At 38.7% G+C, this 14,472-nt stretch overlaps 1 protein-coding gene across 5 annotated transcripts in view; it reads left to right on the forward strand.

Annotated features, from left to right (window-relative positions):
- The first annotated feature begins 1,364 nt into the window (after positions 1 to 1,364).
- The window catches only part of LOC122176739 (splicing factor SWAP), a 39,986-nt gene continuing 26,878 nt past the window's right edge, over positions 1,365 to 14,472 (forward strand). The window contains exons 1-8 of one of the 5 annotated variants that reach the window (XM_042865572.1): positions 1,365 to 1,897; positions 4,297 to 4,466; positions 5,012 to 5,149; positions 7,948 to 8,033; positions 11,515 to 11,740; positions 12,175 to 12,290; positions 12,838 to 12,973; positions 13,997 to 14,234. In XM_042865572.1, the coding sequence (XP_042721506.1) occupies positions 1,692 to 1,897; positions 4,297 to 4,466; positions 5,012 to 5,149; positions 7,948 to 8,033; positions 11,515 to 11,740; positions 12,175 to 12,290; positions 12,838 to 12,973; positions 13,997 to 14,234 (1,316 nt within the window). In that variant the 5' untranslated portion in view covers positions 1,365 to 1,691. Of the gene's footprint in view, positions 4,467 to 5,011; positions 5,150 to 7,947; positions 8,034 to 11,514; positions 11,741 to 12,174; positions 12,291 to 12,837; positions 12,974 to 13,996; positions 14,235 to 14,472 lie in introns of all 5 variants that reach the window. The other 4 variants (XM_042865571.1, XM_042865574.1, XM_042865576.1 and 1 more) reach the window with 4 other exon arrangements.

Raw genomic sequence — 14,472 nt, forward strand, 5'->3', positions numbered from 1 at the left:
TTATCTTTATGCTGAGACACTTGCATTACCAGACTTAAGGAAGTAATGAAAACATCACCACATATCAATATTAAATTATTTTCATACACCCTCTCGTAAACAGTCTATTGTTTGTCCTTTGACTTCTGATGTTTTCTCTCTTTTTTTTTTTACTACAAGTTTTCCCAAGGGCACATTGTGAAGTGATGTTCAAGCCTGTTCCCATGCATCTCCTTGGTATTCATATTTTCAAAGAGGAACACAATAATAACTTCTCTCTTCTTTAAAACAATAGATCTTTAACAGATTTCCTCACTGAGGGCTGTGAAGCCATCAGATAGTTACCAAAACTTCCAATATTCATCATGAAGTTTGTTCCTAGGGATTTACAAATTTGTAAACTTCAGGAATTTCACTTTTTAATCATTTATTGGACGTGGAACTGCAGGTGCATTACATCACAATTACCTATAAGAAGTATTATGAAGTTTACTTCAACGTTGCAATTCAGTGTCAGAGATATGGTAGAATCCCAATGGATTCTGTTTTCAATTGCTTGGCCACTACTGAAACAAATAACTGTCCAAAGAAAGCTTTAATTTCTTCAATACAGGCACACGGTAGCAGTATTTCTTGATGCTGACACAAGCTGCACATTTGCTTCCCAGTGTCCAGGCACTGCTTTTCTCAGCCTGCTTTATGTCTTCCCTTCCATGCAGTGATGTCACTACTCTTTGTACAGGATTAAGAAAGAAAAAAAAAAAAAAAGGAAGAAAGAAAAAACATGTGTGTCCAGAATTGTTGTTAACAAAGGCTATGGACCAACCCCATTTCAGAGTGGGAAACATGATGCGCTTAATTACAACGTTTATTACAACACAGACAAATCATTTCCTCACAGCGAATTCTTGAAGAGCTCTGCTTTACTGAGGTGAAGAAAGTCATCACGCTGAGGTAAACACTACTGAAAATTCTGTCCCGGACTACGTGCTTTTAGCAGAAGTGTAGTTTTTCAATTGTTGGAAAAAATCTTCAGCGCAGCTATCCTCCTCCATTCCGGTTCCGGGGTTGCTATGCCCCGACTGTGAGCAAACCCGACGGGCTGCAATTCCCCACAGCCGCACGCCCTGGCCGCGCCGCACCGCGCCGCTCCTCCTGCTCAGCTCCCGCCCGCGAGCCCGCGAGCCCGCGCCCCCTCCCTCAGCACAGCGCACCGCCCCGCACGGCCTCAGCGCTTTGCCTGACGCACACGCGAAAGGCGCCTCAAGCAGGCCCGAGCTCCCACCCCCACTCTGCACTTTCGCCACGCCCTTGACGTTAGAATCCTCTCTAGACAACCGACCGTTCTGGTCACGCCGCCTCGAACTACCCGCACCGCGGCCGTTGGCAGCACGGAGTCCGTCCACGCTGCACGCTCGCTTAATTTCTCGCTGGAGTCCCAGAAATTTGAGGCGAATCTATCGAGTGCCGGAAACCAGGCAGTTCTGTGCCCAGCCAGCGGAAGCGGAAGGCTCGCCATTTTGTTTCGGGTGATGGCGACTGTGCTGTCCTGGAGCTGTGGAGTTTAGCGCGGGCCCGGCCTCCTGGGGGACTCGCAGCTCGGACAGTCATTGTTACTGCGAGTTTCTTCCTCCTCGTCGCGCCCTCCGCCGATATACGGAGGGGTCGGGGGCTTTCGACGGATCGCAGAAGAGGCAGGCCCGCCGCCCCTCATGTTGTTGTCAGGCGGGGGAGCGGCTCCCGGGCCCCCCGGAGGAGGTGGAGGAGGAGGAGGAGGTGGAGGTGGGAATAGCCGTGTGGAGCTGCTGGTGTTCGGCTATGCCTGCAAGCTGTTTCGAGATGATGAGAAGGCTCAGTACCAGGAGCAGGGGCGACACCTTATTCCTTGGATGGGAGACCCCAAGATCATGATCGATAGGTCGGTGTAACACAACCCCTAGACTGTGCTGCGAGATCTCCTGTTATAGCCTCTTTCTGTGCCTCCCCTTGTGCTGTGGGCAAGTGAGGGCGGGGGATGAGCGGAGGGCTCGCTGCCAGATGTGTGGGGATCTTCATTGGCAGCGTTGGAGGGCCGCGCCTCTTGCTAGGCTGCTTCCAGTGCTGTGTGTGGAACGCTGCTGTCCTCGGCAATGGGAACTTGGGGTTCCCCTCTCTGGCAGTGTTGGGAAGTTCCCTTCTTTTTGACACCATTATGCGGGGTCTTCCTCCTCCACTTGCTCGGTCTGAGTTTGCGCAGTGGAAGGGGGGAATGATCTGTTTTCCATGCAAACCACAGACATCTTTTCTCACTTGAAAACCAAGAGAACATGGGAGCTTTTATTAGGAGCGTTATGCATTCTCTTAGCAAGCAGGGTGCAGTGTGGGAAGTGAAAAGATGTCTACCCACCTTGCAGAAAATGAGATTTATTTCTGTATAATCTTGACTACAAGCTGTTGATGGAGTACCCCAAGAGCAATTCTTTGTCTGATTGCATTTTCCTTGTGCCATGTGTGAATCACGGTATCAACCAGAATGGCCCTGGTTTGGGGCGCTTGCTTTTCAAATTTTATGTTGTAGGTGGCTTTTTAGGTTGTTGAGGAATAGGTACCAGAGAGTACCATGGCTAGAGAGTGTATCAGAATCTGGTGGTTTGAGTTTTGTTCTGGTTTCTTAGCAATATCAGCGGTGCAGAGTGGGATTTAGAAACAGTTTATTCAGATAAATTTTCTGAGCATTTACCTGGAGAAAAAAAATTAGAAGTCAAGTTGGGTATACATGAGTGGAGCTCTAAAAGTACAGTTCAATACAATTTAAGAAGAGTTATGTCTGAGCCTGACCACCTCACTGGGAAAGATGGCAGGATTTTGGCTTGAAAAGGATCACATGGCATACTCTGCATATTTGTTCCCTCAATTTCATCGTTGATTTAATGCTAAGCATGATTTTTCTTGTTTCAATTTAATGCAACTCAAGACAATGCAATTATCTTGAAAACAATCCTCAAGAGTGGAGAAAAAAGAAACAACCTTGGTGCAATGTTGGATTCTTATGGTTGAAGTTTATGTGTTAAATTTGAGTAAATGTGAATATGTGAAAAGAACAATTGTATATTGATATTATGTTGCACTTCTTATTTACATGAGAAGTGTTACAATACAGCAGCTCACTTCTGTGGTAGAGGCCATTTTGTGGTTATATACAGCAGTAACCCAGTTTGTGGTAGTCACAGAAATTGTTGGGAGCAAAAATAAGTATGTGCATGTACGTACATACATACAATACCCCAAAAATTAACATACATGCTTAAGTTAAGGAAGCTTGCATTTACTAATCCTATAGACTCCTTTAGAAGCTTAGATTCTTTTTATCTCCAGCAGCAGGAAGTCTTCATTTTCACCATTTTGAGAAAAGCACGTTGCTGTGGGAAGACATGAGTTGAAGGTTCTCTAACAGAGCTTGATTAACCAGACCTACATGTTTCATTAACTTTTTGCTATTAGAATATTTACTTTCTTTGTTTTTGGTCTAGCAAGTTGGCACAAGTCAAGAGTTGTGTGTGGGAAGACACCTCAGCGGAGTGGACTTTACTGACACTTTTCAATCAGTTTCTTTTATGATGCACACACCTTATCCCAATGCAATGCTTTTCCTGCAAATAAAATTATTTCTGCGTAGTAGAAAGGAAGTGTACATCATTGATCTTTGCCGTTTTTACGGTGAACCTCCTTAAATTGCATGTATATGTTACTGTTCCTATGTATGTGTGTCTCTCTATCACATAACCCAGAACTTATTTCCTCAGCCAAATGGCTAGGGGCCGAGCCTAGCCATGATTTTACCTCCAATGGACGCAAGTTTCTATGGTGAAGATATCTCCTGAGAGTTCGGGACTAGCAGAAAGAAGCGAGGAAATTTCGACCGTTTGGTTCTTACGGATAGGTATTTATGTATTCGGGTTTGTGTGAATGTAAGCTATTTGACTTTCCAGAAAACGATATTTTGCAAGTGACGTTGATTGGTTGGTTGAACCACGTACGGTAAGAGCTGTTAAGGAAATGGATCCCGCTTAACTATTAAAGGATAGCTTTGCCTTTAATTGTAATAATTTTTTAGTTTCTTTGAGAGGAATTTAGACTATTAAACAAATTTTCAGTAGTTGGTGACAAATGATAAGCAAAATTAAATGTAAATTCTAAAAGGAAATATGCTTTAACATAAAAGTGCTTTTTTTGTTGTTGTTTTTTTTTTTTTTTTCACTTTTAATGGGTAAGTATTTAAGTAGTCACATGAACTCAAGCCCTAAGTTCTTTGCATTGACCAGCTTTTTCGTCCTGCAGGTATGATGGGCGCGGTCACCTGCATGACCTTTCTGAGTATGATGCTGAATATTCTACGTGGAACAGAGATTATCAGTTATCTGAAGAGGAAGCTAGAATAGAGGCCCTCTGTGATGAAGAGAGGTATTTAGCCTTGCATACGGACTTGCTTGAGGAGGAGGCGAGGCAAGGTATTGCTCAAGGAAACTTCCTTAGTTAGCACATGTTTAAATAAATAATTATGAAATTAAATTAACTCCTACTTATTTTATACTCTCTTTTTTCTGATGTTATCTTGACAGTATCCAGTGGATTCGAAAAACGGGAGTCTTTGCGTATGTGAGAGGACCACAGGATAGTTTAAATATAGATCCACACAGAAATTGCCCTGATTCTGAGGGCACTGGGATTTCAACCCCTCCCCCCAAAAAGAATAAAATAAACACATCCTGCTTCTTTTCCAGTGTCATATAACTGAAAGCCATTGTTCTTGTCTGCATAATTGCGTTAGAGTGTCTTAACCAGCAGCCTTTGTCTCTTCAGGGAGATATCAGTAGTCAGCATACGTACGTGCTGCCTTTCTCTATTTAATTTTTAATGAAAGTTAAATTGATTAGGTGAAAACGTCTCATCTGAAAACTTAAGTAAGAGTCATTACCTTTTATTTTATTTTATTTTTTTATGATGTAAGCTTTTAAATATGTTGTATTAATTGATAATTGTGTTTTTGTTCAAGAGGAGGAATATAAAAGACTGAGCGAAGCTTTGGCTGAAGATGGTACCTATAATGCAGTGGGATTTCGTTATGGCAGTGATTATTATGACCCTTCAGAACCCACTGAGGAGGAGGAGCATCAGCCTGCAAAACAAAGAGGTAAGGCATAAAAATAGTGAGCCTTAGTGAAGGGGAAGAGCACAGCTCTTCTGTCTCCTGTGATAATCTTTAGTTGAAGTCAGTTGCGTTTTAACATGAAATCTTAAGGAACCTTTCAAGTGTCTTAGTGAAGTTAGGATTGTTTGATTAGTGATTGGGCTTGCTTAACTTATGTTACTGGGTTACTGAGATGGGAGATGTGCTTGTTTTACCAAGGTATGGGATATAATGCAGCATTGATGGTCATTTGTTTGTTCTTGCTGTTGTGTGGGAAGGCTGGCTGTGTCAGAGCAGTGGCACTGGTGCTTGCATTCCACCAAGGGGGCTTTCCTCTGCTCTTCAGTACTGATGTTGAATTTGCATTGTCGTCTTCAATATATAATAATTTGTTTTATTCCCTTATGTTTGGTAGATTGCGTAACTGAATACTTTCCATGTCTTCTTTGCTTACAGTTTTTTAGTGTTTCTTGTCACGTATTTGTTTTGCATATTGTGAGGATTTGTGTACAGCTTACACTTGCAAAAAAATTGGGGATTGTTAAGAACATGTTTTTAGTTTGGCTGCCACATTAGAGAAGTGAATGTTCCCCTCTCTGTTGGTTGCTAAAAATGGAATCTGTTGAACCGTATAGCATGTCTTCATTGGAAGAAGCATTTGCAAAGCTGTGATAACATGCTGTAGTGTTACAGTAAAAGAGTAAGAGTTGTGAGTTCTAGTTTTATGTGGGTTGCTGTACATGTTTCTCTTTCTGGAACGGTGAGATACCTAGAAGGATATATTTCAGTTTTAGTGGAATCATTCTTGCAGGAGTAAGGTACAGCTTGAACATTACTGAGTCATTGAAAAAAAGAGAATTATTCCAATCTTCAAGTTAATATTTATTTAATCAATATTTGATACTGCATGATAGCGCCATACTAAACTATTACAAAATCTTTCATTGTAATGTGAGAGTTCTAATGCTGCTGACAAGAAGCAGAAGTCCTCATAGTAGCTCATGGGAGCATTATCTTAGTTGTTAATTTTCTTATCAGACTATGAATTGAAAACTTATAGTAATGATGGATGACAAAGGGGCACGTCCTAGTGGTATTTGAGAGTAGTTGGAGAAGAAGAGAGAAACATCAGTATCATGTTTTGCTGTAGTTGAAACTGTACAGCTTTTTAATAGATTGTTGTATGGTAGCCATTTCCAATAATATAGGACTATAAATCCTTAAATTGGTTGTTATAGATTGTAATAGAGTAAAATTCAGTATTGGAAGATGCATGTAACTGTAACGCGAATTACAGACCGTACTTCTGTGAACACTTCAAATACTGGCTGGAGCTGCTGCCAAATGACACAGAGCTGTTCTTTGTATGCTGCTTCTTCCTTTCCCTAATGTCAAAATTTCCGTGTACCTTTGTGGACTTTAAAATGGTTGAATCCATTAAAAAAAAATTGCATATAACAATAGAGAAGTTTGCTGTCTTTCTTGCATGGTAACAGTTTGCATGCGAGCAGTCACTATGGCTCCTGGTGCACAAGTAGGCTGTTCTGTTGCCTGTGTCCATAGTTTTCCTGACCCATTGGAGGTTACTAGTAGTTTACAGTGTGTAAAAGCATCTAGACTGCACGTGCATTTTCTAAAGGGCACAAAATATTGACTTGAACTTTCCTGCATGTATTACTGTACAAATGTCATTGCTTTATTTACACTTCTTGTTCCTGCAAAGTGAGTTTGCATTTAACTGTTTGTAACTTCTTGAAGCTGACCAGTAATAAAAATGTAACATCAGAATGATACCATGTTACCTTAAAGTACAGGCATAGACCTCTGTGTCCAAGTTACATTTTATCTCCCTTAAGGTTTCGTTTTATTTGTACTCTCTACATTGCTAGAATACAACTGACGTTCATTTTTCCTTAGAATGTTTAAACTATAATTAGAAGAATAGACAATACTGAAAGTTGCGTTTAAATGTAAACCACTTGAATTAGTATATTGTATAAAGCAAGATGTTTTTTGAGTAATATTTCTGATACAGCTCGTAATAGGATGCAACTGACCTTTGTAAGGCAATGGCTATTTTAGATGAGTCATTCATGTAATAAATCTGTTAAATATTTGGCTATGCTGAAGTTGATACGAAAGCAACCATACACCAACTTGAGGCTGAGCTCTAAGATGAATAGCAACATTTATTTAATCAATTATTAAGGCAACTACTGGTGTATCTCTATAGGTTATGAAAGTGGGTTTTATTCTCTCTATTGCGTTCTTCTACAGTTTTCATTAGGGTAAGGAATTGGTGAAAGTACTTTGGCTTGTTTGTATGTACTGAAATGGTAGATAACAAGGAACCGAAGTCAGACCTGATGCGTGGATCTTAATAGCCTTAGAGATGCTGGGTGTCTATATTTTGTTATGAGAAGATTCACCCAATGCATTAATTCTGTGTAGATTTTCTTGTAAAAACAAGGAGTAACAGTAATGAGAGTGCGTGTTTTCAGTTTGACTTGAGACTTATCTGTCTCCAATTCTGCAGTCAGGTCTGATGTGTATAGGTTTCTCTTCTTCCTAATACCTAATCTATGCAACCTTAGTCAAATTGAGTATAAACAGAACTGCATGTAACATCAGGCAGAGGAATCATATCTGCATGTCTTTAGTGTTACTGTTTACAGTTTCATCTGAGAAATTTCTGCAGTGTGTATCCTTTTAGATAAACTCTGTTGTAGTAATTTTTTGTTAACATTTGGTTACACTGTCATGTTATGTGCTTTAATAATTTCCTCTGTCATTTGTTGTAGAAACAGCTCAGACAGAAAATGTGGAAGAAAATGAAGAACCTTTTGTTGCCCCTCCAGGACTGAATGTACCTTCTGATGTGGAACTGGTATGTGTGTACTTCTAATATATACTGCATTTCTCTGGATTTTCAAGGAGTTTGTGGTGCTTTTTTTTTATTAATTTCATTTTGGTGGACTTGAAATTATTCTCAACTTGTAGCTTCATTTCAAATGTACTTCTTTAATTTTTAAGTTTTCTTTAAGTCTCTTGAATCTTCTTGTTCGTGCTGAAGTTATGACTGTGCTTACACTAAGTGTATTTAGTATCACTTCAGGTCACAGATCATGTGGAAAGATGGATGTGCAGTCCCAGTCTGAAGGGTATAGGAAGTGACTGGACATAAAGGCTGCATTTAGACTAACTTAGACAAAGAGGAAAGTAATAGTTTATTTTTAGAAGATTCTGAAATAACTTCAGAGTTGTGGAAGCTTTTCCCTACGTGTGATTGTACCAGGATTTGCTACATTCTAAACTATGGGCTTAATGGCAGCTTGCATGTTTTCCTTGAGGGATGCTGAACAGTTCTTTTCCTTCCAAGATTCTTCACTGAAGTAATACCGGTGTTTCAGTACAGTTGTAAACATGAAGACTTTAATTTCAAGTTTCATAAAGATACTGGAAAGTCTCATAAAATTCTTCTATACTGTGCTTGGCTTTGGCTTGCCTTCTCAGCTTGATAATCTTGGATAGTCAAGACATAAAGCAATTTCTTAGAATAACTGATCATGAACACAGCGTATTTGTTTGAGACTGTTCATCTGTTTCATTAGCCATTAATTGAAAATTCCTGCTTTGTTTTGTTTCTAATATATGACTAAGAGCTGTTTAACATCTCTATTATACAACTTTTCCAGCTTTTTTTCTGTGCAATCTTACAGTATATTTCAACAGTTAAGTGCTTGCAAACTTGCTGCTGAGTTCAGGTTTTTGTACATTATTGCCTTTATATTAGCAGTTACCCTTTAGTCTTAGGAGTGTTGAGTTCTTGGTCAGAAACTGCTTATTTGGCATTTGTGTGCAGTTTCCAAAAAGTGTCTGCAGGTGAAAGAAAGTTTTCTTGTTTAGAAATCTGCTTTGCTGACTTTTGTTCTGAAACTACTTATAAATTATACAGTTGCAGAGTGGAGTCTGGTGCTTAACGGAGTAATTTCTCATGTAAGTCAGCTATGGAAATTCAGTGTATTCAAATGAACAGAAAGTGAATGGGGGTGTTTAGTTTGGGTTTTAAAACAAACCAACAAATCCAGAAAAGTCTAGACAGTAACTCTAAAAACAATGCGTGCTTGATCCTGGACAGGAAATTTTGGGAATATTTTTGTAGCCGTGGTGATGATGATGATGTTGTTGTTCCAAGCAAATAATTCAGTTTTAATATTGAAAGTTTATATTCTGTTGGGGTTTTTTTTGCGTGTGTTAATTCAATTGCTGTGAAGCATATTGCACACTGTACCCAGCTGTCTAGAAATAATAATAATTTGCCATTACGTTGATTCACAATTTATTGGCAAACATGTACAGATGCATTGCATTTTGTAAACACTGCTGTTTAAATGAAGATCCAGAGGCTGAGTTGTTGAATGTTGAGCGTATGGAACTCCAGCTGCAGCAGTGATGTCATTCTGGAACATAAAAAACAAGAGTTATGTCATGCATACATGTCATCTACTGCTTAGATTGTGGTCTGGGTTCATGGGCAGAGTTTTCACCACTGCATTTTAAGAAGCCTGTGGATGCCATGGAAGTGTGCAACAAGAGGATATTATCAGTTTTATAAAGAAAGTTTGAAAATTGCTGTGTTTTCTCAAAAAAGAGCATATTTGAGAGGCAAGAGAAGATTTCCAGGCTCAGTCAAGAGTGAAGGGTTGTTGTTTAGCTAGCAGTGAGGAATACTCACTTGGGAAAAATTTTTTAATTACCATAGTAATTAAAGATTGGAACAGAATATGAGACTAGATGATAGCACATCCATAATTTGACTATTTTTCTGTGTTCTGGCAGGTAGTCTTGCTTTTAGAAGTTATAACAAATAGTTCTAATTAGTTTAATTCAGTCTTTTTTATTAAATGTTGTAGGAAAGTAAAATATATCTGTGACTTCTGCATTTACTTGATGGTGATTTAATGCATTTTGCTTTGTAAAATTTCTGAAGTTGTGCAGATCACTGGTGTTTCAGAGCTTATAAACAATATCAGTTTCCAATTCAAAGCCAGATAGTAATTTCTAGTACGATCTTTCTTGAGCTTCCTTGCTGATTTGTTGCCTCGTTCGTAAATCTCTAGGCCTTGAAATGCATGCTGTATTTCAGTGTAAGAACTGCAGGAGAGGATAAATTTCATATACGACTAAATTGTGAAACAGGCAATGAACAAAACAGTCGTTTGTTGAGAATCTCATTATCTCTAATTAAAATAATCTTCAGTAGTGTTCTAGAGGGACAAGTGAAATTTGAAACAACTAATTATTTTTCCTGATTGAACATGTTGTTCTAATATAGATTCCAAAATAATTTCTAAATATGTGCTGTTTAGTGTCATTCAGACTTTCTCCCTGAATAGAGCACCACTATCTCTTGTGCTTCTGATCTTCTGAAAAAGATTTTCTGAGATCTGTGGCATACATCTGCGTTTGGACCAATAAGAATTCAAAGCTGAAATGAATTCTTAGTGTGACGTTTCATTTGCTATAGGAATGCACAGTTTGTTGAGCACGAGAAAAAAAGACCTATCAAAGTATGAAATTAAGAACAGTTAATGGTAAATTTATTCATTCTTGCTCTTCTCACTTCTTGACATAGCATAGGATTGCAGGAATGGAAATGCATAGATGCTACTTCGATTTCTTCATTTTCTTTTATTGCTAAAGTAGCTAATGACTCTTTATGGGACATGATAGCACATAGAACTGCAGTATGTTTGCCTTACAATGCAACATGTCCCTTCCAAGAAAAGACAGAGTCATGGAATAGCTTGGGCCGGAAAACACCTTAAAGGTCATCTAGGCCTGAGCTCAATGCTCCAGATTGGGCCTCACAAGGGCAACGTTGTAAAAGATTTTTATAGCTAGGGGACAATACTTGCACTTTTAGAGATAAGACCATGTGTGGTGGATCTCCAGGATCCATGGTGGATCTGAAGGTAGATCCACTGTATGTTGGCACTGCTGTGTCAACAAGCATGTCTGTCGCCTCTCGTGTGCTGCCTGTGGTATGGCTCTGGACTGTGCCTGGCTTTAAAGAATGTTTTTGCTGCATCAAGCTCAACCAGAATTTGTTCCCTAGTTCAGTTTGGTGTGAAAGATGCAGAGCGTTTTGCAGAAGAAAATGAATGAGCTGCTGGGGGAGGTGGGGACTGTTCTTTTCTTTCTCATTGTTGATATGCTTCCACCAGTTGAAAGTGATGATGATACTGTTGGTAGAGGAAGCTGAGAAGCTGGTCAGGGAACTGCTGCTCTTTCTACTTCCTTCTGGAGTTTGGAGACTCTACAAGCTGCTTATGAAAATATAAATACATGTTATTTTACTCCCACAGCCACCAACAGCAAAAATGCATGCGATTATAGAACGAACTGCAAATTTTGTCTGCAAGCAGGGAGCTCAGTTTGAGATTATGCTGAAAGCCAAGCAAGCACGCAACTCCCAGTTTGACTTCTTGCGATTTGATCACTACCTCAATCCCTACTACAAATTCATTCAGAAGGCTATGAAGGAGGGGCGATACGCTGCTCCTTCTGAAAATAAAGCAGACGAGAAAAAACGTAAGTAGTTGCTTGTTAAATAAATGGCTTTGGGGTGTGAATCGTTGGGACATCCACTGATCTTTTTAGGTAACATAGCCATATATTTTGGGGGTATTGTAGTAGCAGCAGTTACACTGTAGCTGACATTGATGTGATGATTCAGAATTTTCCTTAAATTGGATAAGCTGTTCTAGAAGAAAAAAGTTTAGGAAAACTTGCTCATACAAAACTGCTGCAGTCTTGGAGCTTTTATAAACACTTCCATAGCACTAGTCCAACAGAAGGTTTACTGATGACTGGCAGTGTCGTCATTTATCTGTGTTTTTGTGAACAAGCAGATTTATGAAAAATGTTGTTACTTAAAAGAACATATGCTTGTCCTGTCCCCTCTTCCTCTCCCAATAAAAATGTGTAGCAAACCCAAGTTAAATTCAGACATTGCTTTTATTCAGATTCGAAAGTCAAATCTGAGGAGGAGGATGATGATGATGATGACGATGATGGAAACTATCTGCATCCGAGTCTCTTTGCATCTAAAAAATCCAGTAGACTTGAAGAGCTTGTGAAGGTACTTCATTGTATTAAAGTAACTTTCTAAAACATCTGCTTACAGGGCATAAAGGTTACGATGTGCAGGTGTTAATCTCCTGCTGACAAGTTTAGCTGTCCTTGAAACAAATTTATTTTGATAAAAACTGAAATGGAACGTTTTCAGATTTTAATAAATAAAATCTTGACATAATGTAACAATTTTAGTGAATAACTTTTCAGCATAATTATTGCTGCTCTTAAAGTGTAGGTCAGATTCTGTGTCTTATTCCAGCACTGTATGTAAGCAATAAAATAATAACCACTTATTTATTCATGATATGGATCCATGTTTCTATCAAATTAAAGTTTGGGGTTTGGTTTGGTTTTTGTTTTTTTTTTAACACAAGTTTTTGAAAAATAAGCCGATTCTGATATAGGAGCTACAGAAACAGTAATTTCAGTATTTGGACGATATTATTGATATTTAATTAACGTAACGTAATCCAAATTAGATTGACCATACCATGTCTTGTTAAATATGTACTTCAAGTTTTAACCTATTCTTACTCTCAAAATTTGTTCAGCCTTTGAAGGTAGTAGATCCTGATCATCCACTTGCAGCGCTGGTCCGCAAAGCACAATCAGATAATAATTCATCAACACCGCAATCAACAGATGGGGCAGCTGTACAAACATCACAAGTGGAATATTCCTCTGATTGTAAGTGCATTGTGATTAGGCAGCTGGTGGTGTGCAGAGGCTAGTGGGAAGAAAATATGTTGAATTCATATTTGATCACTCATAACTGATATTTATTCTTTTCCAATCTCCTCAGTCTTTGAAGGTGCATTCTTCCACTGAGTAGCCATCAAATTGCTACCATCTTAGAAAAAGCTTAAATGGAGTGGGGGGGGATGGGCAGATATTTAAACCTCATGCAGTTCTTGTGAATTCTCATAACCAAAAAAGTGAGGTCAAAATTAGTTGTATTTATGTGCCTCTAATTCTTTTCAAAGTCCCTAATGCTGAAAACCTTTGATTTCTTAAATATAAAAATACACTTTTTTCATTTATGTAAGTGGATATACAGTTGTAATAACATTGATACCAAACCTGGTAATGCAGATGTATTTGCCAGATCAGAAGAAAAACTGTTTAAGCATTCAAAACAGATTTTTACTAGCTTTACATAGCTGTAGTACTTTTATTTTGACTGATAGTATTTAGAAGGGTTGTTAATAAAGTGAAACTTGAAACAAGAGAACTTTAAAGTTAGTTTTCTGTATTGAAAATACATTTTGCTCTTATAGCAATGCTGTAATTTAATTAATTGGCCAGTGATAATATCCATCTAATTCCTCAGTGTTAGTTTTGAATATATGCTCATCTTTCTTAATGCATGTACAATTTTAACTAAGCTAAACTGCCTGAGGTGAGTTAGTTTAGGAGGAATTATTTTATATTAGTTTGTTTCTTGTAGGCTTCCTCTGGTTCACTTTTGTAAATTATTTCTACCTATTTGGCTTCCAGCTGTCTCTCAGTTTATTCTGATTCTGTCTTTGTTCCTATGCATTCCTTCACTTTTTAACATGATGAATTAGATACCATTTCTTAGTGTGTTGCATGAATCTAAATTCTCGTGGTTTTGTACTAATGTAGTTGTTACTTTATTTTTTTTATTAGATGTCTTTCTTTTAAAAGAAAATTATTCTTAAATAAGTGTTTTAAATGTTTCCTTTATAGCAACTGTGGCAGCCATGTATTATAGTTACTATATGCTACCTGATGGAACCTACTGCCTCGCGCCTCCACCTCCAGGAATAGATGTTGCCACCTACTACAATGCCTTGCCTGCAGGGGTGACTGTATCCAGCACTACAGGGGTAGGAACTGTACCTCCACCACCTGGTACGACACCTCCACCTCCCCCTGACACATCTGATAGCAGCAGTGGGTTGACCTCTACCACAACTTCTACAAGGTACCACGTAATTTTATAGATATGCTTGTTTGGTGGAGGAATCTTTTTCCTACACTGCAGTACAAAATATTTAGTGGCAGCTTTGTGGTTGGTGATGCCTCAGTCATGTTGCCATTATCAGTACAGCTTTGGTTACCTGGTTTCACTTTGGTCTTTGATATTATGGGTGGGTTATTTTATTTGTCTTCTGTGAAGTTTTTGCTAGTTGGAAAATCAGCAGTTGCTTTAACTGCATAAT

The sequence above is a fragment of the Lagopus leucura genome, unplaced genomic scaffold (assembly GCF_019238085.1).
Source record: "Lagopus leucura isolate 7727_CA_CO unplaced genomic scaffold, USGS_WTPT01 Super-Scaffold_806, whole genome shotgun sequence".
Classification (NCBI taxonomy): domain Eukaryota; kingdom Metazoa; phylum Chordata; class Aves; order Galliformes; family Phasianidae; genus Lagopus; species Lagopus leucura.